The sequence below is a fragment of the Pyrgilauda ruficollis genome, unplaced genomic scaffold, assembly GCF_017590135.1.
Source record: "Pyrgilauda ruficollis isolate IOZ18807 unplaced genomic scaffold, ASM1759013v1 scaffold244, whole genome shotgun sequence".
NCBI classification, from domain to species: domain Eukaryota; kingdom Metazoa; phylum Chordata; class Aves; order Passeriformes; family Passeridae; genus Pyrgilauda; species Pyrgilauda ruficollis.
The window spans coordinates 393,069-419,533 of NW_024523756.1; the positions used below are offsets into that span (position 1 = coordinate 393,069).

General features: G+C 67.2%; 7 protein-coding genes across 13 annotated transcripts in view; 2 read left to right on the forward strand and 5 right to left on the reverse strand.

Moving 5' to 3' along the window:
* TRIM3 (tripartite motif containing 3) overlaps positions 1–181 on the reverse strand; it is an 8,327-nt gene extending 8,146 nt beyond the window's left edge. The window contains exon 1 of the mRNA XM_041470343.1: positions 33–181. The gene's annotated coding sequence lies outside the window, so the exon portion shown is untranslated. The remainder of the gene's footprint in view (positions 1–32) is intronic.
* A 2,009-nt stretch (positions 182–2,190) lies between these two features.
* On the reverse strand, positions 2,191–7,916 carry ARFIP2 (ADP ribosylation factor interacting protein 2). Of its 3 annotated transcripts, none has more exons than XM_041470354.1 (9): positions 7,795–7,916; positions 6,809–6,916; positions 6,608–6,716; positions 5,634–5,744; positions 4,870–4,985; positions 4,540–4,761; positions 4,021–4,178; positions 3,767–3,941; positions 2,191–3,426 (listed from the first exon to the last, which is right to left on the reverse strand). In XM_041470354.1, the coding sequence occupies exons 2-9, from the start codon at positions 6,905–6,907 to the stop codon at positions 3,271–3,273; spliced, it is 1,146 nt and encodes a 381-aa protein (XP_041326288.1). In that variant the 5' UTR covers positions 6,908–6,916; positions 7,795–7,916; the 3' UTR covers positions 2,191–3,270. The 3 variants fall into 3 exon arrangements, with proteins under 3 accessions (XP_041326288.1, XP_041326290.1, XP_041326291.1); XM_041470356.1 differs by having other exon boundaries at positions 7,760–7,800; XM_041470357.1 differs by lacking the exon at positions 5,634–5,744.
* TIMM10B (translocase of inner mitochondrial membrane 10B) lies at positions 7,862–8,897 on the forward strand. Its single transcript, XM_041470358.1, has 3 exons — positions 7,862–8,015; positions 8,258–8,353; positions 8,425–8,897. The coding sequence occupies exons 1-3, from the start codon at positions 7,977–7,979 to the stop codon at positions 8,629–8,631; spliced, it is 342 nt and encodes a 113-aa protein (XP_041326292.1). The 5' UTR covers positions 7,862–7,976; the 3' UTR covers positions 8,632–8,897.
* Positions 8,898–9,270: 373 nt separating this feature from the next.
* Positions 9,271–16,090, reverse strand: LOC121355143 (F-box/WD repeat-containing protein 7-like). Of its 2 annotated transcripts, XM_041470347.1 has the most exons (12): positions 14,697–16,090; positions 14,065–14,379; positions 13,583–13,665; positions 13,124–13,262; positions 12,685–12,819; positions 12,476–12,599; positions 12,259–12,395; positions 11,479–11,592; positions 11,067–11,248; positions 10,730–10,955; positions 9,960–10,170; positions 9,271–9,707 (listed from the first exon to the last, which is right to left on the reverse strand). In XM_041470347.1, exons 1-12 carry the CDS (start codon positions 14,790–14,792, stop codon positions 9,439–9,441), a joined length of 2,031 nt encoding a protein of 676 aa, XP_041326281.1. In that variant the 5' UTR covers positions 14,793–16,090; the 3' UTR covers positions 9,271–9,438. The 2 variants fall into 2 exon arrangements, with proteins under 2 accessions (XP_041326281.1, XP_041326282.1); XM_041470348.1 differs by lacking the exon at positions 14,697–16,090 and having other exon boundaries at positions 14,042–14,169.
* A 68-nt stretch (positions 16,091–16,158) lies between these two features.
* RRP8 (ribosomal RNA processing 8) lies at positions 16,159–19,278 on the reverse strand. Its single transcript, XM_041470324.1, has 8 exons — positions 19,242–19,278; positions 18,519–19,063; positions 18,286–18,445; positions 17,803–18,208; positions 17,507–17,636; positions 17,157–17,263; positions 16,961–17,057; positions 16,159–16,350 (listed from the first exon to the last, which is right to left on the reverse strand). The coding sequence occupies exons 1-8, from the start codon at positions 19,276–19,278 to the stop codon at positions 16,240–16,242; spliced, it is 1,593 nt and encodes a 530-aa protein (XP_041326258.1). The 3' UTR covers positions 16,159–16,239.
* Positions 18,858–24,582, forward strand: ILK (integrin linked kinase). 4 transcript variants are annotated; one of them, XM_041470351.1, is made up of 13 exons: positions 18,858–18,962; positions 20,370–20,463; positions 21,300–21,465; positions 21,772–21,867; positions 21,958–22,054; positions 22,157–22,240; positions 22,346–22,431; positions 22,640–22,749; positions 22,994–23,121; positions 23,222–23,343; positions 23,425–23,524; positions 23,601–23,731; positions 23,968–24,582. In XM_041470351.1, the coding sequence occupies exons 2-13, from the start codon at positions 20,375–20,377 to the stop codon at positions 24,115–24,117; spliced, it is 1,359 nt and encodes a 452-aa protein (XP_041326285.1). In that variant the 5' UTR covers positions 18,858–18,962; positions 20,370–20,374; the 3' UTR covers positions 24,118–24,582. The 4 variants fall into 4 exon arrangements, with proteins under 4 accessions (XP_041326285.1, XP_041326286.1, XP_041326284.1 ...); XM_041470352.1 differs by having other exon boundaries at positions 18,872–18,925; XM_041470350.1 differs by lacking the exon at positions 18,858–18,962 and having other exon boundaries at positions 20,095–20,463.
* Positions 24,583–25,077: 495 nt separating this feature from the next.
* The window catches only part of TAF10 (TATA-box binding protein associated factor 10), a 1,759-nt gene continuing 371 nt past the window's right edge, over positions 25,078–26,465 (reverse strand). Inside the window, 4 exon segments of the mRNA XM_041470359.1 lie at positions 25,078–25,239; positions 25,697–25,811; positions 25,915–25,979; positions 26,137–26,360. Of these exon segments, the coding sequence (XP_041326293.1) occupies positions 25,150–25,239; positions 25,697–25,811; positions 25,915–25,979; positions 26,137–26,360 (494 nt within the window). The 3' untranslated portion in view covers positions 25,078–25,149.

Here is a 26,465-nt window from a genome sequence, read left to right on the forward strand (position 1 = left end):
GCCCCCGCCGCCCCCGGGCCCGCCGCACTCACCCCCCCCGCAGCCCCCTCCTCGCTCCCGCGCGCGCCGCGGGACCCCACGGCGCATCCTCGGCCCCGGCCCGGGATGCGACAGGGAGGCGGCCGGGCCGGGCGGCACCAAGCGCGCTCCGCGGGGGGAGGCGGAACACGCCACCGCCTCCCCGTTCCACGGAACCCGCCCCCGAGGACACCCCACTCGCGGCGGCGAGGCGTCGCCGCAGGACGCGTTGCCGCCCCCGACTGGGGGGCTGGTGGGGAGAGTCCGGTGGGAAAGTGCTTAAAGTGACCCCTCAGCCCCCCCTCCAACGTCAGTGGTCTCGCCTGGGCTGTGGCTCTGCAGCTGGGGGGGGCGCCGCGCATCCAGGGGTACCCGGCTGTTGCCACGGCAACCACATCCCGACCCCGAATTTGGGGGGGCTGACCCCAAATTGGAGGGGGGACAGCACTGGAGAATGTGGGCATACACTGGTGGGTGGGGGCATGGCGGGGCGGGGGGTTACCGAGCGTGGGGTGACGGGTGGTATAAATTGGGAAATAGGAAGAATATAAAAGGGGGATAAAGGCGGAATAACGGGAAGGTCAAGGCAAACAGGTGGATATAAAGGGGAGCGAAGGGGATGCACAGGTAAAAAGACGGGTTAAATAGGGATTACAGAGGGGTGGTATAAAGGAAGTGCAGGCGGGGTACAAAGGGGTTTATAGAGGGGGGGATAGGAGTAAAACCAGATCCCAGCAGGCCCGCCCAGCCCCTCAGTTTGCAGGGAGCCCACACTTCTTCACACCCGCCAGCTGCCACAGCTCCTCCTCTGCGTGGGACCCCCCCTCATCACCATCACCCCCTCAGCTGGTGCCCCTCCACCTCCAGGGCAGGGGCCCCACCCCGTTCAGGACATGGCATCGAGCCCACCTGCTGCAGCTTCCCGGGAATTCCAGCAGCTCCTGGCTGCCTCCTTTGGGTGAGGCGAGGGGGCAGCGAGCAGGCGCTCTTGGACAGGGCATCCTGGCAGAGCTGGAGCTCCAGGGGTGCAGAGGAGGTGGCTCTATCCCCAGCCAGACCCCTGCTGGAGAGGGCCATGGCCATAGGGACAGGAAGATGCTGACCCGGCCCAGCACATTTGGTGACCCATCAGGGAGACCCATCAGCTCCAGGATGGAGCCAAAGCTCTGCCATAAACCAGCCCCCCAATAAATCTGTCCCAATCTACATGGGGGGCCCCAGCATGGTCCCCTGACCCTCCACCTTGGCCTCAGTGTCTGGAAGGTTCCGCAGCCATCACAGTGCCCAGGAGCAAGGATGATGATGAGGGTGATAGGGGGTTCCTGCCCTGGGACACGGGACCCACCCCAGGACCTTCCACTCCCAGCCAGGCACCAACAGAAGCAGCAGAAGGTGCTGAGGCTCAGCGTGTCCCATGGGCACCCACAGCACAGCGGGCATCAGGTGCTGGGATTCCTGCAGCACAGGAGGATCACGCGGGCTCCATCCATCATCCATCCATCCATCCATCCATCCATCCATCCATCCATCCCCATGTCTGGGGAGTGGCAGGGCCCCATGGGAGGGTTTCAGTGTTCAGGGGGCCGGGGCAGAAGGAGAGGGTGTCCCGGAGGAAGGTTCAGGGGCATTGGGAATCTTCTGAAGGCAGTGTCCCAGGGGCCAGTGAGTGTCCTGGGGGGTGTCCAGGAGCCCAGGGGAGCAGCAACCAGAGTAGGAATAGGTTGAAGGGCGACAGAGGAGGGCACTGGCCCCAGTGCCTGGCCTGGGGAAGGGGAATCTATCCTGATTCCTGAGCTCCCAGTGCCACCAGTGGGACAGTGGTGATGGTGCCAGGAGCCCCAGGCTGATCCCACCCAGCTTCCCCCTGCGGTGCCCCCCATCCTGTCCCCATTTACTCCCACCTGTCCTGGTTCATGCTGGAGCAAGGGGTGGCTCCCCTCGCCAGACACAAGTGAGCAGGGTCCCCCCAAGCCCCCCAGAGCCATCTCTCCTGTGCTCCAGCTCATTCCCCTTCCAAGCCTGGGGCCCCCACAGGTACCAGCCAGTCCCCCTTGCCCTAGGGCTCCATCAGAGTCCTCACCGCTGTGGGGCTTGTGCCCCCGTCTGCCACCCACCCTGGCAGCCCCAGCCCGTGGGGTGCAGCCCCTCCTTGCCCCACTGTAGCTCAGCACACACTGATCTGTCCATTTATTCGGGGTTTTACAGAAGTCAGGGGTTGGGGGGTCAGACCATCACCAGGGCGGGCAGGGGGAAGTCGGATCCCGACATTAAATTATCAGTTAAATTAATGAGCAAGAAAAACCAACAGTTTTGTCTCAGGAGAAAGTGCCCAAGTGCGGGGGTAGGCGGGGGGGCCCCTCATGGGGTCGGGGTGGACCCTGGCCGGGACCCCAGCCCCCCATGTGCAGCACAGGTGCCCCAGGCCCGGGACATGCCTGTGCCCGCACACGGACATGCATGGACACACGTGCACCCCCTGTGCCGCCACTGACGTTTGGTCCCTGCTTGGAGCCCCCCATCCTCTCCCAGGGTTCCAGGGGACCTGTGACTGGCCAGCGACTCCCCCCTGCCACTAGCAGCAGGGCACAGGGACCCCTCACCAGCCCAGCCCAGGATGCCACAGCCCTGGGGAAGCAGGGGGGTCTTTGGGGGGTGCAGCCCCCTGTGAATCAGGAGTGCATGATCGGCCAGGCTGGAAACACTGTGACCAGCCTGGAGGGGGCCAGGGTGTCCCTGGCAGCGGCGGGCAGAGCGGGAGCCCCCCTGGGTGCCAGGTGCAGTGGGGAGGCCCCACAGCCCGTCCCCGACACAGGGGGGGCCCGGCTGTTCCAGTGCTGCCCCCACCCAGCTCCACTGTGCCACAGGGCAGGGGGCTCCCTGGGTGGAACCTGGCAGTGGGCCTGGGAGGGGTGCACCCTCATCCTGCCCCGGGGAGGCAGAGGGGGGACAGTGGAAGGTCCTGGCTCACCCCAAGGTGAGTGGGGTGTCTGGGGGCAGCAGCCCAGCGAGCCCCCTTAGGAGTGTCAGGGGCAGGGGGGCTCCAGCTGTCTGCTATGTGGGGTCTGTGCTGAGGAGCTGCTGTGCCCTGCCCTGAGGAGAGGCTGTGGGATGAGGGGGGACCCAGCCCACTGGCAGCTCCCCACACCTGGTGGCCCCCCCCATCCAAGACCAGGCCTGGGCTGTGGCCCCCACGAGCCCCCGGCCACAACTGAGGTCCATGTGTGCTCCTCCATCCAGGGGGGCACAGGGGGCTCACTGCTCCTCCAGCCAGGAGGGCTTCTCGGCGCCGGGGGTCTTGAGCTTGATGTTGAACTGCTTGAGGGTCTGCTCAAGCTGCTGCTGGTTCCCAGCAAAGTACGCAGAGATGGCGTTGTGGAACAGCAGCAGTTGCTTGTGCATCACCTTGATCTGAGGAGGGAGGGGATCGTGACTGGGGGGGCCTGAGCCCACCCCAGCAGCACAGAAAAGGGGTTGGAAAGCCCTCTGAGACCCGCCTCGACTGCCACCACTCCCTCTCTGCACTGCCCGTTCCACCCAATTCGTGTCCTTGAGTGACAAATTCAACATGGCTGTCAAATCCCTGCATGGACCCCATCCCTGTGCCTCCTATCCCTGCAGCTCCCCCTCATCCCTATCCCGAACCCCCCCTCCTCATGTGCCCCACACCTCTCCATGCCCCACCTCTGTCTTCCATCTCCCATTCCTGTGCCCCCCATCCCCACCCTACACCTCCCATCCCTGTACGCACCTTGTTCTCCTCCAAGAATTTGAGCTTGATGGCCACGTCTGCCCGCAGCTTCTCGTACTTGTCCTTGTGGCTCTGGAACTGGCTCTGGGCCGCGTCCAGGCGGCTGACAGCGCCGGCATCGCGCGGGCCCATGCTCAGCTCCTCCAGGTCCGTGCGGTACGCGTCGTACTCCAACCTGCACAGCATCCCCGGCATCACTGACCCGCCCCCAGAGCTCCCCAGGAGCCCTGAGCCCGCCTGGCTCCCTGTCCCACCTGGCCGTCTCGTACTGCTTGACTGTCATGAGCGTGTCCTCCATGGTCTTGTTGACCAGCGTGTTGATGCTGGACACAAAGAAGTTGACGGCGCCCAGCAGCGTCTCCCCGTTCTTGCACAGCAGCTTCTGCGTCTCCGCGTTGTACCCAAACTCCTCCTGGGGACAGAGGGATGGGGGCACAGGTGAGTGGCCATGGATCACATCCCCACTCCCCTCCATCAAGGGTGCTGGGGGAAAAGCCCCCTGAGACCACCGAGGCCAACCATGAGGCAGCACCACCAAGCCCAGCACCAGCACAACATCCACTCTTGTGCAGATCGTGTTCCCGCCCTGGTGTCCAAGTGTGACTCCCCAGGTCCTGACCCCCACAACCCCAGTGTCAAGCCCCAGCTACCCCTGCCCTCCCAGCCTTTATGTCCAGGTGTCCCCTCCAAGTCCTGGTGCTCCCCATCCTCCCCCAGCCCTGGTGCCCAGGTGTCCCTGCCCTCACCCCAGTGTCCCCCTAGCCCTGGCACACCTGGAGCTCAGGGGATTTCTGGCTGAGGTCAGCGAAAGCATCGCCCAGGGCGTGCTGGGTCTGTACGAGGCTGTAGAGGTGGGCCGTGAGTGCCCGTGCCAGGTGCAGGACGCTCTCGTACTTGCGCTTGGTCTCCCGCAGCAGCTCGATCTGGGTCTCCAGCTCCAGGTCCACCGTGCGCGACCCCCGGCCGAAGCGCTCCGAGAGCAGCTGCTTGGTGCACTGCAGCAGGGGACACCGGGGGCCCCCAAGGCATGTGTCAGTCCCCCAAACCCCTGCCAGAGCAGCTGCTTTGGGAGGGGGGCAGGAAGGCCGCTGGTGGCCCCTCACCTTGTAGGTGTTGATCCCCCACTTCTTGACAATGTCAAACTTCTCAACGGCAATGCCACGCACGACCTCCTCTCCACCAGCTGGGGGTCCGGGGGGTGGTGGGTGCAGCCCGGGGCCTGGCACAGGGACAGGGATAGGAACCTGGCACCAGCTCCAGGAGAGCAGCAGCCATAGGGACTGGGCAGCCCCAGGCTCCAGAGCCGTTGTCCTGGAGCTGCTGTTTCCACAGCAGCTTGCTCAGCTCTGGGCATATGCCCAGCACTGGCTCAGACAGCACCTGGTGAGGACCCTGCTCCTGCCCAGCCCCCTGAGGGTCCCACACAGGGGCACAGACCCCAGCCCAGCCATATCTGCTTGCACCAAGCCCTGCTTCATCCTGCTGACTACCCCCACCAGGCTGGACACAGGGGGAACACTGCCCAGCAGCACTGGGAGTCAGGGGCAGAGTGAGCCCCCTGGCCAGGACCCACCTCTGAGCCCCCGGGGCCCATCAGTGCTGTCCTCTGTCCCAGCACAAGGATCAGCACCAGCACCAGGCTCTGGCCCTCAGGTGGCTCAGGGGCAGAGTGAGCCCCCCTGGCCAGGACCCACCTCTGAGCCCCCGGGGCCCATCAGTGCTGTCCTCTGTCCCAGCACAAGGATCAGCACCAGCACCAGGCTCTGGCCATGACACAGCCGCCACGGGGGCTCTTACCAATGTCCCCCGGGAGGCCCGGGGTCCCCAGACCCATGGGACGCCCGAGGTGGAGTGAGGGGCGCAGTACCTGCGGGAGGCGCGGCCGGGCGGGCCATCCTACGGGCAGCGGGCGCGCTGGGGGGCACCGATGGTCCTCGGGGGGGGTGAGGATGGACAAGAGAGCCTGGAAATGGGGGGGCTGCAGGGGCCGAGCAGGGTGGGGCAGGACAGGACAGGGGCACAGGACAGTGGGATAGCCAAGGCAAAGGGGATGGGGGCAAGGGACAGGGACGAGTGCGCGGGCGGGCGGCAGCGGGAGAGCGACGGCAGCAGGTGAGCGTTGGAACCCAGAGACATGGCTGCAGCCACACAGAGCGACTCCCCCAGCCCAGGAACCCCCCACCTCCGGCCCCTGTGCAGGAATGCCTGCACCCCGAGGGCTGGGCAGGCCTGGTGTCATGGGGACGCCGGGACACAGAGACACAAGGCCAGCAGTGGCAGTGCTCCAGGGAAGCACACACACGTGCACTCGTCCTCTCTGCCCACACGGACCTTCCTCCAGCCCTGGGGGAACCCTCAGGGAGAGGTCTGCATGGAACAAGGACGGTGGTGCCAGGTCTCCCAGGGTGTAGAGCCCAGCTGGCCCCACTCTGGACCAGTCTGACTGGGACAGCAAGGAGTCAGTGGGGTGTGGGCCCCCTGCCTGCCCCCTCATCCCCAGCACACTCCAGAGCTCCCGCTGCACGGGGACCAGGACAGACCTGGGATCCTCCAGCAGAGCAGGGACTCAAGCAGAGCAGAGAATTCCACGGGGACAGAAATTCCCAGCAGAGACCCCACCCTGTGACAGGGGAGCAACCCAGCCCAGGGAGAGCAGAGCTGAGGCAGCAGCCCCTCCTCTGCCTCAGTACACACCCCACACCCCTGCACAGACCCCGAGCCCACCCAGGAGACACCTCGGCTAGGCCATGGCACAGCCTTGTGTCATAAGTCGGGGCACTGAGGGGAGCCGAGCCCCTCCGCCCCACGATGATCCATTCCCTGCCCAGCCAGCCCCGCTACCTTTGATGGTGCCCGTGGGGATGATGCCCTCGGCTGTGCCCCCATAGCCGCCCGACACGATGCTGGTCTCGTTCAGGTTGGGTCCCGACACCATCACCTGCTGCAGGTCCTGGGGGGCACAGGAGCACAGGGGGCTGAGATGCAGAGACAGCACAGCCCTGGTTCAGCCCCAAACACCCCCCGGGCTTCCCGACCCCAGACCTGCTCCAGGCCATCATCCTCGGGCAGGCTGCTGGTGTCCCCGTTGCTGCTGATGGGGATCTCCATGGTGGCTGCCTTGCTCAGGATCCCGTCTGACATCCTCAGGGCCTGCAAGGACACAGCCGTGCTGCTGGGGCCAGGACCACCCCCGGCCGGGGGCACCGGCAGTACCGCGAGGCCGTGCTGGGACAGCCGGGGGCTGCAGCGTGGAGGGAGGGCCCACGTCGGCGCTGCTGGCGCTGAGCAGACGCTGCCCCCGGCGCAGGGCCTCCTGCAGCCCCTGCCCAGCCCGGCTCGGCGCCCTCGGACACCCCTGGTCCCCAGAACGGACCCGCAGGGTGGCACATGCCAGAGGCGCCGACCCCACCGTGGCTCCTACACCATCCCGCCCAGGACTCCCGGGCTCCCCCGCCCCCCGGCCGCACTCCGTGCTCCCTCTCACAAACCCCGCCGGGGATCCCCGCCGACCCTGCTCCGGGACAGCGGCGCTGGCGGCGCCCAGCACGGCCCCGGCCAGGAGGGCGCCGGGAGCCACGTCCGCAGGAGAGCGGGGGGGCCCCGCTGCGCCCGGACCGGTCCGGGCACATTCCACAGCAGGCGGGGCCCGGGGCGGGCTCCCGAGAACCCGCTACCTGTGACCTGTCCCCTCCCCGGCGGGACAGGGCCCGGCCCAGCGCCAGGGTCGAGCCCTGCGGGCAGAGGCCGTCACCGCCCAGCGCCATCCTCGCCGGAGAGCGGCCCCGCAGTCCCACAGCCTCCGGGGCGGGACGGGGGCAGTGTCGGAACGGACCCCTCCGCAGCCACGCACGGCAAGGCCCCGGGTCGGGACCGACCTCCGAGGGAACCCCCGGTGGCCGCTCCTGCCGGAACCGGCCCGAGCGGGCGGCGGAGGCCCCAGCCCCGCTCCCGGGGCTCTCCCAGCCAGGCCCCACCGGCCCCGCGGCCGCTCACCCTGTGCGGCCTCCCCGGCCCGCCCCCGGCCCCACCTGCGCCCCGGCCCCGCCGGGCCCCCCCGCGCCGCTCCCGCTCCGCCTCGGCCCGGACGCGCCGAAAGTGGCGTCAAGGGCCCGGAAGTGGCGTCATCGCTGAGCCGGACGGAAGTGGCGTCGCTGGGAGTTCGGCGGGTGGTCCCGCGGGCGCGGAGGGAGCGGGCCCGGCCCGGCCCGGGATGGACCCGGCGGCCGAGCACCGGCAGCAGCTCCGCAGCGTGAGCGCCTGGGCCGGGGGCGGGCAGCGGCGTGTCCCGCGAGGCCTTCATGGGGGGTCCCGGCGTGTCCCGGGCGCTCCGGCCGTGGGACCTTGAGGTGCCGGGTTCTCCGGAGAAGCGGTGGGGTCCTGGAAGGGACCCGGGCGTCTCGGGCTGGCCGGGGGGCACGCCGGGAGTCGCGGTGGGTTTCAGGGGTCGCGGACCGGCTCCGCCCGGTGTGACCCGCGCCGCCTGTTCCCCAGCTGCGGGACTTCCTGCTGGTCTACAACCGCATGACCGAGCTCTGCTTCCGCCACTGCGTCTGCAACCTCAACTACCGGCTGCTCACGGGCCGCGAGGTGAGCGGGGCACGGGGCCCGCAGGCCGGGGCCCGCAGGCCGGTGGCCCCTGACCCCCCTGTCCCCCGCAGGAGTCGTGCCTGGACAGCTGCGCCGCCAGGCTGGTCCGCGCCAACCACCGCCTGATGGGCGCCTACGTGGGGCTGGTGCCGGCGCTGCTGCAGCGCCGCGCAGCCGAGCACGGGGCTCCAGCGGGGCCGTCCGGACTGCCGGCCTCCCCTGAGCCGGCCCCGGGCCCCGCGGAGCCCTCGGAAGGCGCTCCCGCTGCCGGCACGTAGCAGCAGCTGGCCGCAGCTCCCCGCGGCCGTCGGACGCGACTGGCAGCAGCCCGGCCCCGTGCCAGCCGGAGCAGCTGCATCCCTGCTGCCCGGAGCCCCGGGCTGGAGCAGCATCTGCACCGGGCCCCGGGAGCCCCGAGCAGCGGCTGGGCTGCGCCGGGCACCAGGGCTGGGGGCACAGGAACAGGGGAAGGCCCCCCTAGCCCTCCTGGTTGTGGATTTCTGGGAAGTGGATTGTGAGTACCAATAAAACATCTCCACAGTAACGGCTTAGTGTGACACGTGGGGAGGGAACCAGAACCCTGGCCTCTGTTCCCTGGTGAGAGACCATGGCACAACTGGGAATCCAGGGACTTGCACTTAAATGTGAGACAAACGTCTCCCTTTAGGAGCCCTGTGATCACCGGGACACTGTGGGGCCCTGAACATTCTCACTCCAGCTGGCTGGCACAGAGCAGGCACTCAGACAGGGCACTAGATGTCAGGTGCTGCCAGGCCAGTGCCCCCCAGCTAAGGGCGTGTGTGTGCGTGGTCCTTGGGAGAGCCTGGCCTCTTCTCTCCCCGCTGCAGCCCCTGGGCTGAGAGCATGAGCTGCAGGCCCAGGACAGGGCTTTGGGCAGGTAAGCACTAGCCCCAGTACAGAAATAAATCAATATATTCCGTGTACAAAACATGCTCCTGCAGGCCCGGCCGGGCACTCCCGCGCATATAAATAAGGCCCGGGCCGGCCTCCCCTCTGTCCTGCCCGCGGGGGCCAGCGCCTGCGCCGGGGCCACCCCTCCCGCGGGACCCCCGGGCTGGCCGGGGTCACTTAAGGTCCACGTCAAAGTCCAGCACCAGCAGCTTGGTCTCCTCGGTGCCGTTGCGGCTGCCCACGGCGCACACCAGCTTGGTGTTGGAGGCACGGATGCGCCACACGACCCCCCCGGAGCCCCCGCTCTCCAGGGCCACCAGGTTTCGCACAAACTCCCCTGTCTTCAGGTCCCACAGCTTCACTGTCCCGTCATCGGAGCTGGTCACCACGAACTTGGAGCTGAACTGCAGGCAGGTGACTGCACTCTGGTGCTTGCTGGGACCTATGGGGAGGCACCCGTGAGCCCCAGGTACACCTGGGGCACCCACTGCTGTGTGACATGGGTGCTGCCACACCTGGCACCTCAGAGCCACCCAGCCCTGGCTCCTCAGGGACACACCACTCTGTCCAGACACAGCCCCAAGGGCAAGGAGCTCCCTCCCTCCCACCCCCCAAGGCAGAGAGCTGCCCCTTCCCAGCGCCCTGGTGGGGGGAACTCCCCGCTGCCCCCCAAGGGTGAGGAACCCCCTCTCACCCTGCAGCGTCTGCAGGCACTGCCCCGTCTTGATGTCCCAGATCTTGACAGTGGAGTCGGCGTTGCCGGACACGAGGATGTTGTCACGCAGCTCCATGCCGCTGGTGAGTGACTGGTGCCCCATGAGTGTGTGCAGGCAGTTCCCACTCTCCACATCCCACACGCGGATTGAGGTGTCCAGAGACCCGCTCACGATGTGTGTCCCATCAAACTGCCAGAGAGAAGGGGTCCAGCTCAGTATTGGGGACAGGAGTGTCCCTGGTTTGGGGTGCAGCCCACAGCTCTGGCAGCCCCTGGTTTGGGATACAGCACCCTCAGTTCCAGCAGCACCACCAGAGAGCCCAGTTCAGCAGATGAGACAGGCTCACGCACCTCTTGGCTTTTTGGGCTGTAGAAATGCTCCAGGAAAGGGGCATGGAGGAGTGTTTATAGTGTTTATGTCCACAGCATGTGTGCGTGGGAAGTGGGGTCAGGGGGCAGAGACTGTCCCTGCAGGACACAAACATGGTTCATGTGTCCTTGCAGGGCAGATACATCCCCTTCAGGACACACATGTCCCTGCAAAGCTCACAGGGCCTTGCATGACACAGGCACAGCCTATTTGTCCCTACAGCACATGTGGAACCTTGGGCACAGCTTGTGCCCATGACTGGAAGGCAGGGGAGCGATAGGGCAAGCCAGCAGGAAGGCAGGTTGTACCTGAGGGAGCAGGGAGGGCAGGGGAGCTGCAGAGGGGGAAGCAGCAGGAGGGGACGCATGCAGGGCCGTACCTGCAGTGAGTAGACTCGGTTGGTGTGCCCCTGCAGCGTGTGGGTGCAGCTCTCGCTCTCGGGGTCCCACACCTTGACCGTGTAGTCGTAGGCACCGCTGACCACCTTGTTGCCGTCATACTGGACGCAGCGCACGGCTGCCACGTGGCCCATCAGCACGTGCAGGCACTGCCCTGTCTCAATGTCCCAGAGCCGCAGTGTGGCATCCCGGGAGCCACTCACCACCCTGCAGGTGAGGGGACACCTGTGTGGGGCCCAGCTGCCAGGGCAACCTGGGGCCAACAAGGCTGAGCCCCGCGGATATCCCCCGACGCAGCAGCCGTAGCCCCTGCTGTACCTGTTGCCGTGCAGGTGCATGCAGCGCACGGTGGAGGTGTGTCCGTACAGCGTGTGCACGCACTCGCCACTGTCAGCGTTCCACACCTTGAGTGTGCGGTCAGTGGAGCCACTGATGACAATGCTGTCCCTCATCTGGGAGGACCAAACCCCCCCAGTGTGGCCCACCAGCGTCTGCACACACTGTGGGGAACAGGACATGAGGGACAGGTGAGCCTCTCACACCTCCCCACCCTGAAACAGCACAGAGGAGCAGCACAACTCCCTGTCCTTGCCATATAGGGCCCAAACTGACCCCAGGAGTCAGGGTGTAGCACCACCTGTGCTCAGCACAGGGAGATGGTCCCTGCCCCAAACCCCTGTGGCGATGATGACAATGCCACACTCAGTTCCCTGGTGACAGTGATGCTCACCTCCCCTGTGACAGCTGACCACACTTTAAGCGTGTTGTCATCAGAGCCGCTTACTATGCGATTCCCACAGAACTGCAGGCAGGTGATCACATGGTCATCGTGGCCCTTCAGTACCTGTGGGAGTACAGGAGTATGTGGGGGGCAGTGTGGCCTCCCCAGCCAGCAGGACCCCCCAACACAATGAGCAGTGGGAAGGCAGCAGGAGCTGTGGGGAGGAAAGGCAGGCGGGTCTCCAAATCAACCTGCAGCCTCTGATGCTTCTGCAGGGCAGCAGAGCTGGGGTGTGTGGTGTGTCTGGCAGCTGCTGCAGGGGCAGGGGTTACAGGAGAACAGGGAGTGGGGGGCTCAGGAACCCAGCAGCAAGAGAAAGGGTGGTGGGGACTCTACCCAGGGGCAGGAGGGACACCCAGGGAGAGATCACCAGGGTTCTGGGACCCTGCACAGAACACAGTTGAGCCCTGCGATGCTGCACCTTCCCTGGGTGCTGGGGCTGACTGCAGGCCTGCATGGGGGCTTGGAGAGGGGCAAAGGAAGGGACTCCCTTCTCCAGGCCCAGGGGACCTCATTTCTGTTGCCCCCACTGCTCTGAGCAAGCTGGATCTGCTCCCATGGCAGATCTTGTATCAGCTTCCCTATACCAGTGACCTGGGGTCTGTCCCCAGAGGGACCCCCACCAGCCCCTCAGCTCTCCAGGGTCTACCCCTGGCAGGGGCACTCGCAGGCTCACCTTGGGGACCACAGCTCCCCAGAGCCTGTCCCCGCTGGGACACCCAGACCTACCTTGGGGGGCCGCAGCTCCCCGCTGCGCCAGTTCATGTCGATGCGGTGCTGCCGCAGGAAGGCGAATTTCCAGGGGCTGTACATGAACCCGGGGCTGAGCAGGCGTCGCTTCCGCAGGTGTAGGGGCTCCTCAATCCCTGCAGGGGACAACACAGCGGTGCCTCACCTGGGTCAAGCCTGGGGTGGCCCCCCAGCCCCCACCCAGGAGGACCCTCACCTTCCTCACGGCACTTCTCCCTCCAGAGCAGATTGTCCTCGGCCAGGACCCTCCAGTAGCGGCAAGTCTGGGCAGCACGGAGCAGGTCCCGTGGCTCCAGGAAAGACAAGACGTACAGGGCCAGCTGTGAGGGGATAAAGGTCACAGAGCGGTCACCAGGGGCGGTCAGGTAGGCCAGGCTAGGCCCCTGGTCCCCAGGCTTCACTCACCTCCTTGGGCAGCAGGGAGATGAAGTCCCGCTGGAACTGGGGCTCGATGACCTGCATCATGTACTTGATCTGCGCCGGCTCGCAGCGGTCAATGAGCTCATCCAGGGCCAGCAGCTTCTCAGGGCCGCTCCAGCGCTGCAGGGGGACCCGCAGTGACCCCCGGCTCTGTGTCCCCAGCTAGCCCAGCCACAGCCCTGGCAGCCAGGCCTCTTGTCCCAGGCCAGGAGCCTGAGGCAGGTGGGAGTTTGTTGGGTCACAGGTGCTGTGTGACAGGTGACAACACAACTGGCCAGGGCTGAAGCCTCCTCTGTGTTTCCTCACACAAACAAAACTACTGAAAATTCACTGTGGGTCCAACCCCTGCCCATAGTGGGGATCCCTCAGGGTCAGCTCCCTCCCCTCATACCCAGGCTGCCTGGAGCCACCAGGTGAGCCATACCTGGAAAGTGCGGAGCCAGTCCTGTAGCTCAGGTGGGGGGGCCACCGAGGGGATGCACCGGCGCCGGGCCTGCCCCACCTTGGCATTGCGCAGGTCCCCAAAGGTGGTCGTGGGGCTGGGTGTACAGGGACCCAGTGTCCTGGGACAAACACCAGGCACAGGTGAGGCCATGGCACACCTGGCACACGCCAGCACTGCTCTGGGCCACAGTGCTCCAGAGGCTCTTGGAACTGGTTCCTGCCAGTGGGAGCTCCACCCCACTGACCCCTTCTCTTTGCTCCCACCCTGCCGACCCCTTGCCCAGCCATGCAGCCCAGCCTGCTCAGGAGATACGCAACTGGTCAGGGCTGGATCTCACCTGGGCCAACCCCTGCTCGACCCAAGTGGCTGCACCAACCTCCTGGGGAGGGCAGCAGGAGCTATGTGTCACCCCAGCACACAGAGCCCCCCGACCCTCACCTGCCATAGTCAGAGCCCTTGCACAGCTTCTTCCCGGGGGACAAGGCCCGGCCATCTGGCCCATTCTCTGACTTCCGCTTCATCTGTGGGACACAGCAGGTTGGAGTGGCTGGAGAAACTCAGGCAGACCCCTGCAGACTCCCTGCCCACAGATGATCCTTGTGGACCCCTACAGGCCACCCACCCAGAACTGACCCCTGTAGGCCCACTGCCCACACCTATAGGGCAGACCCCCACCTGCTCTTGCTTTCTTGCTTTTTCCCTTCGGGGTCCATACAGCAACAAAGGATCCCCACACAGGGCAGGGGGGCTGCACCAGGGCCAGCCAGGGCTGGGGACCAAGGTAGCACCTCCTTCCCCCACCCTATGACCAAGGACTCCCATGATGGGCAGGGGTCTGCATGGGGGACTGCGGCAGCCCCAGCAGCAAGGCACCATGGAACCCCAGCCCCCGTTTACCCTCCCACAGGTGCCCCGGGCACCTTGGGGCGCAGGTGCCGCAGCAGCCCCCCGTCCCCAGTGCGCTGCAGGTAGTCGATCCACCGCTCTCCCAGCGTGTAATACAGGTATACATTGCTGCTGTCTTCCCCCTCCTCGCTGCAGCAGCTCCCTTCCTCCTCCTCCTCTTCATCGTCCTCCTCCTCCTCCCTGGTGGACCTGGGGGGCTCCTGTGGTCCCCGCCCCCCAGAACCATCAGGGTCTGCTCCAGACCTGGGGGTACCCTTCCAGGGGCGCTCGGGCTCCCAGGGCCCTGGTGCCTCCTCCTCCTCCTCTTCTTCCTCCTCTTCAGCCACCACCTGAGCAGGGAAAAGGCAGGGAGCGGGGCTGACTCTGCACCAGCTTTGGAGAGGCCTCCAGTCCCCTGCTGGAGACCCAGAGCAGGGCAGGGGCTGGGAGTGCTGCTGGATGGCTGCCAGTGAGAGCCACGGTCCCGCAGCACAAGGGCTCCACTCAACAGCACTGGGGGGCTGCAGGGCAACCACAACCACGAGCTCCTCCAGAATCTTCCAGATGCACGTCTGTCTGCTAGCCACGAGCTTCCCCTGAGCCCCCCCCAGAGCCAGACCTCCTCCCTCGTCCTTGCACCTGGCTGCAGGAACCCTTCTGCACCTACCTGTGCCGCAGGTGCCCTGTGGTCCTCACTGTCCCCCAGGGGAGTGGGGCTGGCTCGTGGGGGCCCCTCGGGGCCGGGGCACCGCCGGCACGTCATGCGCTGGCTGTTGAGCTCCAGGATGCGTGTGGTAATGCCCTTGACATGCAGCAGGTCATCCAAGCAAGTGAAGCCCTTCAGCTCCTGCGTGGAGGGAAGTCAGCCCTGCCCAGAACAGAATCCCTCCTGCTCCCAGAGCCCCCTGCCCAAGCGGCCCCGCAGGGAAGAGTCACAGCGCTGTGAAAGTGGGCAGCAACCCACAGCTGCCAGCTGGGGTAGGAGCACTGTGCCCCGAGATGAGCAGGATGGGGAGCGAGGCTGCAGCTCCAGGGCAGGAGAACAGCTGGACACATGCAGATGCACACAAGTGGGGCACCCACGGTCCCGTGGGCATGGCCCGGCCCCGACCTGGGCTCAGCTGCCTCCCATCACCCTGCACGGCTCCCGGAGCACCTGCCATGGGAGGAACCCGGCAGGGCTGGGCTGCGCTGGGCAGGGCTCGACAGACAACCAGTGCAGCCCACGGGCCCAGGAAGGGCCCGACCGCCCCTTCTGACCGGGCAGGGCTCGTTTGACGGTGCTGCTGCTGCTCCCCACGAAGGGCTGCAGCAGCAGCACCGCCCGGGACAGGCCCCGCTCCAGACCGCCCTCCCTTTGTATCACCGGTTTCTGCCCTCCCGCCTCCCGGTGTTCCCAAGCGTACGTGTTCACAGCATTTGGACATCCACGCCTCTACCTCCTTTTGGAGCCCCAAACACGCCGAGCGCTCCCAGCCCCGCCTCGCCCGGCCGCGGCGCTGCCCATCCCCGTAGCATCAGGGCACAGCTGCCGCCGCCGCTGCCGCGCCCGCCGGGCTGGGCCCGCGGGGCCGCTCCCACTGCTCCGGGCCGGGGCACCGCTGGCCGCAGGGTCTCGGCCCACCATCGCCGGTGACGGCGCTCGGAAGCAGTCGGGGCGCGGGGCCAGTCCCGTTCCCCCGGTTCCCCGCTGGGGCCCGGCAGCACCGGGGGCGGCTGCGCTCGCCCGGCCCCGCGGGCTCGGGGCGGGACTCGGGGATCCCGGCCCCCCACCTGCCCCAGCTACCAGCATGGAAACCGCGCTGTCGCCCCACGGCCTCCACCCCGGGACCGACACCGCCACGGCCACCCCCGCCTCGGGGTCCCGGGCCCGGGTCGCTCAGCGCGGGGCGCCGTCCCCGCCGCTCCCCCCCCGCACCTCTCTCTTGCGGACGATACCGCGGGCACGGCGGCGGCCGATGCCGCTGAGGGCACCCTCCAGCTCGGCCACGCCGGCGCGGTTGATGTCGAGCTTGGCCCCGGCGGGGCCCGGCCCCGACATCCCGGTACCGGTCCCGGGCGCTGCCGCCGCGCAGGCCCCACAGCACCGCGCAGGCGCGGCCCCGCCCCCACACGCGCAGACGTAGCTGTGAGGAAGCAGCGGTTTTATTGGTGATTGCGCGCGGGGGCGGAGCCAGCCGCGCTGGCCCCGCCCCACCCCGGCGCTCCGGTCACCGCCGCTTGTACAGACACGGCCGCAGGCGCAGCCCGGGAGCGGGACCCGGCCGGGCCGGGCCCGTCTTGGCGAACTCCAATACGTAGAAATAGGAGCTGGAGAGATCCTGGGGGCGTAGGGATACCCGACTCTGTTACCGGCACCCCGGAGCCCCCATCATCACCATAGCCCCGGAACACCCAACCCCTCCGGCACCACTCAATGCTGCCTCAGCGAACCCCGGGTCCCCCCTGCCTCCTTCCAGACCCCCACTGTGCCCAGACCCTGGCTCCAAAGCTCTTGTGGGGACTGAGTACCCTGGCCCCCAGCGTGCTCCTCTAAATGCCCAACACCCCCACACCACAATTCCTCCAGGCCCTGGGACCCCCAAGCCCCTCCTGGGCTACACATCCAGCTCTAGGCCCCACACTGCAATCCCAGTGCGCTCCTGGCTCCCCTCATCCCCTCTCCAGCCCCATCCAACCCGCGTCCCAAACTGCCACAGCATGCCCCCACGGTCCCCAGGACCTCCAAGCCTTCCCCCAGGACTCCACCCCTGTGAGTACGTGTGCCCCCGTTCTCCCACCTGCAGTCCCCCATGGACCAATCCCTTCCACCTCCATCTACTTTCACCATCCCCTGGTCTGCTCCACGCCAGGCTGGGCCTCAGACCCGCCCCGGACCCCTTCCCTGCACCTGGCTCCTGATGCACCCAGTGCCCAGCCCTAGGCACACACCTTGGAGACGGTCTTGAAGCCCAGCTGCGTCATGGCCTTCAGGAAGGCACGGATGTCCTCAAAGCGGCTGGCCACCTCGGCCACCAGCAGGGTCCCCCTGTGGTCACTTGAGCACTGAGCAGGGTGCCCAGGCACGCCCAGGACGCTGCTCAGCATCCCTGCCCCAATCCCCCACTGCCCCACGACCTCTGCCTACCCGAGCTTGAGCACACGGTTGGCCTCTCCTAGGATCTCCTGCAGGTTGGTGCCCATCAGCGCCAGGCAGAACACGGCCACGTCCACCGACTCAGCCGCCAGCGGCACCTGCCCACCCCGGGACACCCCCGGAGAAGGAGGATGACGACTTGGCCTGGAAGCCGCTCTGCACATCCCCGGGAGCAGGAGGAGGAGGATGGCGATGTTGATGGGGCCGGGACACACCCCCGGACTCCGCAGGCTTGTGCCCCAGGCACACACCCAGCTTTCGAGCAGACACAGCCGTGCTTCCCCCCGCACGGGACCCTCGGGTCACGGTCCCCCCACCCGCACGCCCTCCCTGCCCCGTACCTTGGCCATGTCGCAGACGGTGACCCGCGGGCTCAGCGGCACCAGGTCGAAGCAGTGCACCTGGTTCTTGACGCTGGCGGCCAGCGTGCAGTCCCCGCAGCCAAAATCCGCCACCACGAGTGACGCGGGGCTGGGGCAGGACGGCGGGCTCAGAGCGGCGCCTTGGCCCCGCTCCGCTCCCCCGATCACTCCCGGGCCCCACCGCTCATTCTCGGTCCATCCCCCGGCTCTCCGTTCAGCCCCACCGCTCACGGCCCCCCGGTCCATACTCCCCCAGGCCTCGCCCTCCCGCTCACCGGCGGCGCAGGTAGCGCACGATGCGCTGCACCGGGCGCTCGGGCCAGCGCCGCACCTGCCGCTCGAAGCCCCGGTGGTAGAGGTGGAAAGCGGCGGGGTCGGCGCGGAAGAGCCGCGCGGCGTCGCGGCTGGTGCCGGTGTAGAGCTGCTGGTTCAGATAGCGGAACCGGGCGCCGAGCAGCCGCTCCTCCATCCGCGCGCGGAGCGCGGCCGAGCGGCCCGAGCGGGGCTCCGGGGCAGCCTCCGCGGGGCCCGGCGGCTCCGGGGGGCCCGGCCCAGAGCCCCGCTCCCCGTCCGACCCCGCCGGCGGCTCCTGCTGCTGCTGCCGCTTCTGCCGGTTCCGCCGCTGCCGACGGCTCAGTCCCGCCGGCTTCCCGGACTGCTCCGCCGGCTCAGCCGGGCCGTCTGGGGGCATCGAGAGGGGGCTCAGGGCGCGGAGGCGGCTCCCTCCTGCCCGCCGGGCCCCGGAGCCGTCCCGGTACCTGTGTCCGGCCGCTGCCCAGCCTGCCGGGGCTCGTCGGGACCGGCCGGGAGTTCCCCCGCCGCGGCCCGCGGCCCGCCGGCCTTCTTCCGCTTCCGGGGCTGCTTCCGCGCCGCCTCGCCGTCCCGAGCGGTCCCGGGCAGCCGCCTCTTTCGTGGGTGCTGTGGAGAGTGGGGCCGGTAACTACCCCGCGCCCGGGACTGCCTGGCCCGCCGCCCCGCATCGCCCGCTTACCGGTCGGCCCGGGCCCTCCGGGGCGCCGCGGGGCAGCGGCTCCGCTGCATCGTTCCAGCCCTGCTCCGCGAACATGGAGCGGGGACCCTCGGTCGGCACCGGGACGCACGTGCTCCCGCCCCGGAGCGCCGCGGGAACAGCCCCTCCTTGCGGCCCGGAGGACCGGGCGGGAGCCTCGGCTGCACGGGCGGTGCCGCGGCCGGCCCGCTCCGCCCCCGACCGGGTGACCGCGCTCCCGATCAATTCGGCACGCCCCGTAACCCCGCGTCCAGCCCGCCTGACCGTGCTCTGCGGCCCCGGCCCCGCCCCGCCCGGTGCCGTGGGGCGGAGCCGCTCGGGCGGAGCCCCCGCGCCGTCCCGCGCCCGCCGCAGCCGCCGCCCTGCGGAGCCGCCGGGACACGCACCCGGTAACGGCGGGACGGCACCGGCACCGAGCGGGGACAGGTTGGGGAGGCCGCGAGTGCGGCTGCGGGCGACCCGAAGCTGGGGCAGGGCCGGACGGAGCCCTGCCGGAGCCGGAGCCAGGGCCGGGGCCGGGCCGGGAGCTGCAGGGGAGGGGTGGGGGCTGAAGGGGAGGGTTGGGTTAGCAGGGAAGGGTTTGGGGGTACAGGGGAGGGCTGGGGGCTGAAGGGGAGGGACTGATGGGGCCGCAGGGCAGAGCGGGGCCCTTGCAGCTGGTTTGGGGTGACACGGAGAACTGTGTCTCCACATCCCGTCCCCTACCCCGGGTGCTGAGCAGGCCGAGGGGGCACTTGGCCATCCGGGCAGGGCTGGGGCCGGTTGGCCCCGGCGGGGCTGGGTAGGGGCCGGTGGGTGACAGGAGGACACAGTCCCGGGCCGAGCAGGGGACAGCGTGGGGCCAGGATGGGGTGTCATCACTGCGGTGTGAGGTCCCACAGGGCCGGGACTACTGTGGCGTGTCCTGGGGACCCCTTTTCATGAGGTGCCCCCAAATGGGTGGGGGATAAATATTGTCCGGGAGTGTGGGTGTTCTGGTGCCGGGACAGGGCCAATGCTGCAGTGGGCGTGCTGGGGCCGTTCTGGGCTGTATGAGACCCTGGCAAAAATCGAGTTCTGCATCCCGCCCCTCTGGAGCTGCCTGGGGCAAGGGGTGCAGGCAGGGTCCTGGGGGACAGCTGCAGTGCTGGCAGCTGGTGAGGGTCCCGCTGTGTCTGGGTGGGCATCAGGTCCAGGGGGATCCTCCAGCAGCAGGTTTGAGCCCCAGTGAGTGCATGTCGGGTATGTCATATTCAGCGTGACTGTCCCCACACTGCGAGACTCACTGCATGTCCCTGCTCAGCATCACAGACCTCCGGGCAGCAGGTCCCACGCTCGCAGCCGGGGGCTCAGGGGACATGGGGAGCAGGAGGGAGCTCAGTGCCTGGCTCTGAGCTAGGGTGTCCATGGATCCTCCATGTCTATGGGGTCCTCCATGCACGAGGCTTTGGGGTCCCCCTTTCTGAGCATGGCCCATGCCAGGCCCAGCCAAGTGGGTCAGGAGGGTCACGGGGCTGCAGGATCCCATGCCAGGGATGCTGAGCTACCCCAGCCTCACTCCCTCCCAGAGCTGTGGGCACAGGGGCCGGCTGTGCCTGGTGATAAGCCCGGGGGTGCCAGCTTGGCTTCCTGTGGGTGGCCACAGCCCTGCTGGAGTCACCCGGGATCTTCCCCTTGGGCTGCAGGTCCGGCTCCAGCCCAGACCTCAGCCTGCCTGCGGCTTCCTGGAGAGCTGCAGGGACGGGGCGGGAGGGATCAGGGATGGGGCAGGAGGCTCCTGTATTGCTGTTCCAGGGCCCTCCCCACTCAGGGGGGTCGGGGTCCCCATGTCCTTACCCACGTCCCCCCCTGCAGCTGCCATGGATGACATCTTCACACAGTGCCGGGAGGGCAACGCGGTGGCCGTGCGGCTGTGGCTGGACAACACCGAGAATGACCTCAACCAGGGGTGAGCGGGCTCTGCGGGGCTGGGCGCTGTGCTGGGCGCTGGTTTCCGCCCAGGGAAACCTTCCCTCTCCGTGGAAAGGCAGGGGGCAGATGGCAGGACGCAGCTCCTCCCCGCTGGAGGAAGTTACCGCATCGCTGAGGCACGAGGCCAAACATCCTCTGGCCACTTCCTCACGGCCACAGCCAGGGATCAGCTGGGCTGGGGCTGCCTCCCCTGTCCCCGTGGTGGCGGCTGTGTCCGCTGACCTTATCCTTGTGTCCCCATCCCCTCTCTGGGGAGCACCGTGGCAGATGTGGGACACGGCTGGAACCGCTGGGCTGGGAGCTGTGGGGGCCACGCTGTGTGCCCAGGGGTCTGCTCCCCACAGCCCGTTTGAGGGGTCCTGCAGGACCGTGGGGTTCAGCGTGTGCTCACAGCCATTCAGGAGCCACGACTGTTCTGTGCTGGGTAGCCCCTGCCTGCAGGGTCGTGGTGGTGACAAATGGGGTCTGCTGTGGCAGGGGGCTGGAGCGGGGCTGAGACTGGGGGGAGCCTGGGCTGGAGGGGAGCTGGGGCTGCAGCAGCCCCTTTGCCAGTTCCTGATCTCCATTTAAGGCCTGGCTGCCACCTCCTCCCTTACTTGGTCATGGAGTGGGGGGATGGGGACAGGATCCAGCTGTGATTCAGCCTTGGAGGAGACAGGATTTGGCCTGGGCCGGTGGGGCCCTCGTGGGGGTGGGAGTGGGATGGATGTTCAACCCAGTCCCTTCGTCCCTGCCGCTGGTGTTTTGAGAATGATGCCAGTGATGCCTGGGCCAGGGGGCTACAGCTGAGCAGAGCCCCGTGCCACCCTGCAGGGACGACCATGGGTTCAGCCCCCTGCACTGGGCCTGCCGCGAGGGCCGCTCCAACGTGGTGGACATGCTCATCATGCGCGGGGCCCGCATCAACGTCATGAACCGCGGCGATGACACCCCGCTGCACCTGGCCGCCAGCCACGGCCACCGGGACATCGTGCAGAAGGTACCTGTCCCCAGTGCCAGCACCTGCCCCTCCCCACGCCCTGTGTAGCCCTACACACTACCCTGTCACCTGTCAGGAACACCTGGCATCCCCCCAGCACCCCTGAGCTCCCCACTCCTCACAAACTCCCCACTCCTCACAAATCCCTCTGAGCCCCGCATCAGTTCAGCTCCCTCCCTGCAGCTCCCATTGTGCTGCCCCTGCATCCCCCAGGGCAAGGCACAAGGAGGATGAGGGCTGTCTGGGGATCTTGCCTGGGCTTGCAGGGACAGTCCTGGGCTCACAGGGACTGTCCTGTGTCCCCAGCTGATGCAGTTCAAAGCAGACATCAATGCAGTGAATGAGCACGGGAACACACCGCTGCACTATGCCTGCTTCTGGGGACATGAGCAGGTGGCTGAGGTGAGTGGCAGCACGGGCAGGAGGAGAGCGGGGTGCTAGTGGGACTGAGGGGACATCACGAACCACAGTCCTTGCTCCCTGTTCCCACAGGACCTGGTGGGCAGTGGGGCCCTGGTCAGCATTGCTAACAAATATGGTGAGACCCCCACAGACAAGGCCAAGACGCCACTGAGAGAGGTCCTGAAAGGTACGAGGGTCCCTCAGGACCCCACAACTGACACAGCCTCCAGCCAGCCACAGCAGGCTCTGGGTGCCACCCTCCTCCTCCTCCTCTTCCCCCCCTCTGCAGAGCGTGCTGAGAAGCTGGGCCAGAGCCTCACCAAGATCCCCTACAAGGACACCTTCTGGAAGGGCACAACCCGCACCCGGCCCAGTAAGGACTGGGGGTCCCTTGGGGGGTGCCATGGGTTCCCTGTGCCCTGCTGGCACTGCCTCCTGGAGCCAGCAGCCATAGGCATTCATTCCCCTTCCACTGTAGGGAATGGGACCCTGAACAAACTCGCTGGGATTGACTTCAAACAGCTGAGCCTGAGCCACAAACTGAACGAGAACCAGTCGGGAGAGGTGGGTCCCTCTCACCCCCGGGTGGGCGCTGTCCTGTGCACACCGCTGCGTCCTGGCCCTCCTGGAGGGAGCTCCTCCCCAGCTCAAGGGGCTCCCTTCTCATGGTGGACCCTTGGTCCCATGGGCTCCAGAGCCCCACACAGGGGCCTGGGAGTGCTGGGGACTCTGCACCCTTTTCACAGTGCCTGTGTCTCTGCTCCTCCTGCAGCTGTGGAAGGGGCGCTGGCAGGGCAATGACATCGTCATCAAAATGCTGAAGATCCGGGACTGGACGACGCGAAAGAGCCGGGACTTCAACGAGGAGTACCCAAAGCTGCGGTGAGCGCTGCACCCGGCATGTGCCTGGGATCCCCACCAGCATTTGACCAGGCCACTCCAGCACCTTCTCAGGGCCAGCAGCAGCTCTCAGAGTATGGGGCAGGCAGGAGCCTCCCAGCTCTGTGGGGCCAGGAACGCTCCAGGGTGGTGGCCAAGGGCTGGGAGGCCCTGGGTGATGGCAAAGGGCAGGTGAGTGGGTGCAGGCAGCCCCTTCCTGTTCTTAGGGCTGGCACTTCTCTTGCAGGATCTTTTCCCACCCCAACGTGCTGCCGGTGCTGGGTGCCTGCCAGGCCCCTCCAGCTCCTCACCCCATTGTCATCAGCCATTGGATGCCCTACGGCTCCCTGTACAACGTCCTGCACGAGGGAACCAGTGAGTGCTGGGGGATGGTGTGTTTGGAGGCAGCAGGGGCCTCTCCAGCCACAGCCCTGGCTGGGCTTAGGGTGGGTTGACCCCATCACCCCCTTCCCAGATTTTGTGGTGGACCAGATGCAGGCGGTGAAGTTTGCCTTCGATATCGCGCGGGGCATGGCCTTCCTGCACACGCTGGAGCCCCTCATCCCACGGCACCACCTCAACAGCCGCAGCGTCATGGTGAGTGGGGCACAGCCCCTCTCCCCGGGCAGGGGGGCTCTCAGGGCAGGGGAGCTCCTACTGACCGCCTGCTGTCTCCAGATCGATGAGGACATGACGGCACGGATCAGCATGGCCGACGTCAAGTTCTCCTTCCAGTGCCCAGGGCGGATGTACGCCCCGGCCTGGGTGGCCCCCGAAGGTGAGTGCCCCATTCCCAGCCCTCCCAGACTGGTCCCCTCACCCCCAGTCCCACTCAGCCCCCAGCCATCCCCCAGCCCTGCAGAAGAAACCAGAGGAGATCAACCGGCGCTCGGCTGACATGTGGAGCTTCGCGGTGCTGCTGTGGGAGCTGGTGACACGTGAGGTGCCCTTCGCTGACCTGTCCAACATGGAGATTGGTATGAAGGTGAGGGGGTGGAGGGGCAGAGGAACTGATCTGGGTCAGAGTTAGGGGAGAAGTTCTGGCCATTGAGGGTGGTGAGGCCCTGGCATGGGTTGCCCAGAGAACTTCGGCTGCTCCATCCCTGGAAATGCTTAAGGGCAGCTTGGAGGGGGTGTGGAACCACCTGGGCAGGTGGAAGGTGTCCCTGCCTCTGGGGGCAGGGTCCCAGTCCTGACTCTGGCTCCTCTTCTTGCTTGCAGGTAGCGCTGGAGGGGCTGCGTCCCACCATCCCCCCTGGCATCTCCCCCCACATCTGCAAACTGATGAAGATCTGCATGAACGAGGACCCAGCCAAGCGCCCCAAGTTCGACATGATCGTGCCCATCCTGGAGAAGATGCAGGAGAAGTAGAGAGGAGGCGCCTCCCCCCTCCAGTGCTGCCTTGCGCCCCCCGCCACCCCCAAGTGCCTTTAGCCCTCGAGCCAGGGGGAGCAGAGGACACCCCTGACCCTGAGCCAGCCACGGACACACGGTACAGATGGCACTGCCTGCGCCGGAGCTCTGCAGGCTCCGGACCCCCGCCCAGGGCAGCCCTAACCCAGCCTCTGGGCAGCCCCCAGCCCAGTGCAGCCCCCCTACCCCAGGGCATGGCGTGTGGCTTGGCCCTGCTGCTGGGGGATGGGGCTGTGGGGCCCCCTGTCCCCCTTGCTGGCCAAAGCCCAAGCCAGGACTCAGCCCCCCAAGGCTGGGGGGGAAGGGGCAGGCCAGGAGAGGCCACCTGTGGTGCCCAGCACTGCCCCCGCTTCGCGCTTCACTGGCCACTTCCCTCTGGCCCCACAATGGCCACTGGCAACCAAATAAACTTTTGGTATGGAATCAGCTGCTGGGGTACAGAGTCGGGGAATGGGGGGGGTTGGTTGTGGCTGGGGGGCTGGAGTGACTGGGGGGCTGGGACTCACAGGGGATGTCTAGGACTGAGGGTGAGGTTGGATTGATACGGTGCTGCCTGGCAGCCCACAGAGCCCTGAGCACGAATCACCACCCACAGCACTCCTCTGGTGCCCAGCACAGGCAGGGTACAGGTACAGGGCCCCCTCGGGAGGTGCCTGGTGCAGGAGGGGTGGGCTCAGGGTCCCATCCCTGGCTCCATTTGTAGTGCTGCCTGTGCAGCCCCCAGGGTATTCCCTGTGGGAGACAAGGGGCAGTTTAGGGAGGAAGGAGGAGGAAGAGTGCTGGGTAGTTCCTGTCCCCTAACCCCACTCTGCTCCAGCACTGTCGGGAGCACCGAGCCCCCTGTGACCAGCAGAGGGGGGTGAGCATGTGGAGGACCAGGGCCAGCATTTGTGGATGCAGGACAGGAGCAAGGCTGCCTTCCCACAAAACCCTGCGAGGTGTTTAATGGCACCAACACAACCCCTGCAAACTGCCCAAGCTCCCCATGCTCTACGTGAAGTAATGTGGCTTCTTCACATTGATGCCGTACTCGGCCAGCGCCGGTGTCAGGTCCTCCATGGTCAGCGTGTACTTCTTGTCCTGGGGGACACGGGGCAGGCGGTCACAGCAGGGACAGCCAGGGCTCTGGGACCCCCCAGGGTGCATGGACAGGCGTGTCCCACTCCCAGAGGAGCTGCTGGGCAGCACTAGGGCATTCCCAGCTCCCCACGTTCTGTTGCTCTGCGTCCTCAGACATCCCCAGACACCTAGCATCAAATGCCATTGGCCTTGCAGAGCCCCCGAACCCCAGATATGGCACTAGGAGGCTCCCCAGGACCCCTCACTCCAGCTGCTCCCCAAGCTCAGAGCTGCAGCCACTGCTGGGGTGGGGGGGCACCAAAGTGTGCCCACAAGCTCCATGCTCCCCTCATGTCCCCGCCAGCCCCTCCCCACCTGCAGGGACCACCATAAGCCTGGCAGGTTCTGGGATTTCTGCACCCCGTGTTCCTGCACCCGCTGGCTGCAGGCTCAGCCCCGCTTCCCTCCGTGCCCTCACCTTGCTCTTGCTGCGGGAGCTGCCCGAGGCCGTGCCCTTCATTTTGCAGTGCTGCAGCGCGTCGTTGGCGATGTCTGAGATGAACTTCTGTGCCGCCAGCGAGATCAGGCGGATTCTGCGGGACAGGCACCGTGTCGGCGAGGCAGCAGGGGTCCGTGGGCCCCTCTGCCGGACCCCTGTGGGGTTCCTGCGACTCCCCCCGCCTTGCGGCCACTCACATGCGGGGGTCCGAGGCCTCAAACCCTGCCCGGTTCAGGTAATACCCTGTGACGGCGTCCGGGATCTGGGAAGGGAAGAGTTGGAACAGCTCCACGGCGCCGCGGGAGCGTTTCCACATCCTGTATCCCGCCGCACAGGAGCCGCCCCGCATCCCAGTACGTGGGACCTGCCCCGTGCCCCGTCCCGTCCCGTCCCACAGCAGCCGCCCTGTGTGTCGGTACCGTGGGCGTGTAGTCCTCCAGCTGCATGAGGAAGTCCACGAGCGGCGTGGTGGACACCACGGGCTTCACGTCGCCGTTGGCGGCGGGCGGCACGTACACGCCGTTGGACATGGCCCCGTCCGGGGGGGCGGCCACGGCCGCGGACACCGGCACTACGGGACAGCACGGTCAGCGCCAGGAACCCCGCACGCCGCGCCGGCAACGCGGGACAGCGCGCTCAGCGGGACCCGGGACACCCGCGGCCGCCGCTGCCCCGGCCAGAGCGGCCCAGGGCGTCCCGCGGGGCCCAGCGCCCGCCGCCCCCACCGCGACTCACCGGGCCCCCGCCC

Bases quoted from the DNA above. Each gene is read 5' to 3' on its own strand.
- ARFIP2 (XM_041470354.1), bottom strand. From the start codon at position 6,907: ATGTCAGACGGGATCCTGAGCAAGGCAGCCACCATGGAGATCCCCATC. The intron at 6,717-6,808 runs GTCTGGGGTCGG...TGTGCCCCCCAG, and splicing joins AGGATGATGGCCTGGAGCAG to GACCTGCAGCAGGTGATGGT. The intron at 5,745-6,607 runs GTAGCGGGGCTG...CGGCCCCTGCAG, and splicing joins CCCCACGGGCACCATCAAAG to CCCCCCCATTTCCAGGCTCT.
- TIMM10B (XM_041470358.1), top strand. From the start codon at position 7,977: ATGGACCCGGCGGCCGAGCACCGGCAGCAGCTCCGCAGC. The intron at 8,016-8,257 runs GTGAGCGCCTGG...CCTGTTCCCCAG, and splicing joins ACCGGCAGCAGCTCCGCAGC to CTGCGGGACTTCCTGCTGGT. The intron at 8,354-8,424 runs GTGAGCGGGGCA...TGTCCCCCGCAG, and splicing joins GGCTGCTCACGGGCCGCGAG to GAGTCGTGCCTGGACAGCTG.
- LOC121355143 (XM_041470347.1), bottom strand. From the start codon at position 14,792: ATGACGTGCCGGCGGTGCCCCGGCCCCGAGGGGCCCCCACGAGCCAGC. The intron at 11,593-12,258 runs GTAGGTCTGGGT...GTACTCCCACAG, and splicing joins GGGAGCTGCGGCCCCCCAAG to GTACTGAAGGGCCACGATGA. The intron at 11,249-11,478 runs GTGAGCATCACT...TGTTCCCCACAG, and splicing joins GGTCAGCTGTCACAGGGGAG to TGTGTGCAGACGCTGGTGGG.
- RRP8 (XM_041470324.1), bottom strand. From the start codon at position 19,278: ATGGCCAAGTGCCCCCTCGGCCTGCTCAGCACCCGGG. The intron at 18,446-18,518 runs GTAAGCGGGCGA...CACTCTCCACAG, and splicing joins CGGAGGGCCCGGGCCGACCG to CACCCACGAAAGAGGCGGCT. The intron at 17,264-17,506 runs GTACGGGGCAGG...CGGGGTGGGCAG, and splicing joins CCGTCTGCGACATGGCCAAG to GTGCCGCTGGCGGCTGAGTC.
- ILK (XM_041470350.1), top strand. From the start codon at position 20,342: ATGTCCTTACCCACGTCCCCCCCTGCAGCTGCCATGGATGACATCTTC. The intron at 20,464-21,299 runs GTGAGCGGGCTC...GCCACCCTGCAG, and splicing joins GAGAATGACCTCAACCAGGG to GGACGACCATGGGTTCAGCC. The intron at 23,525-23,600 runs GTGAGTGCCCCA...GCCATCCCCCAG, and splicing joins GGCCTGGGTGGCCCCCGAAG to CCCTGCAGAAGAAACCAGAG.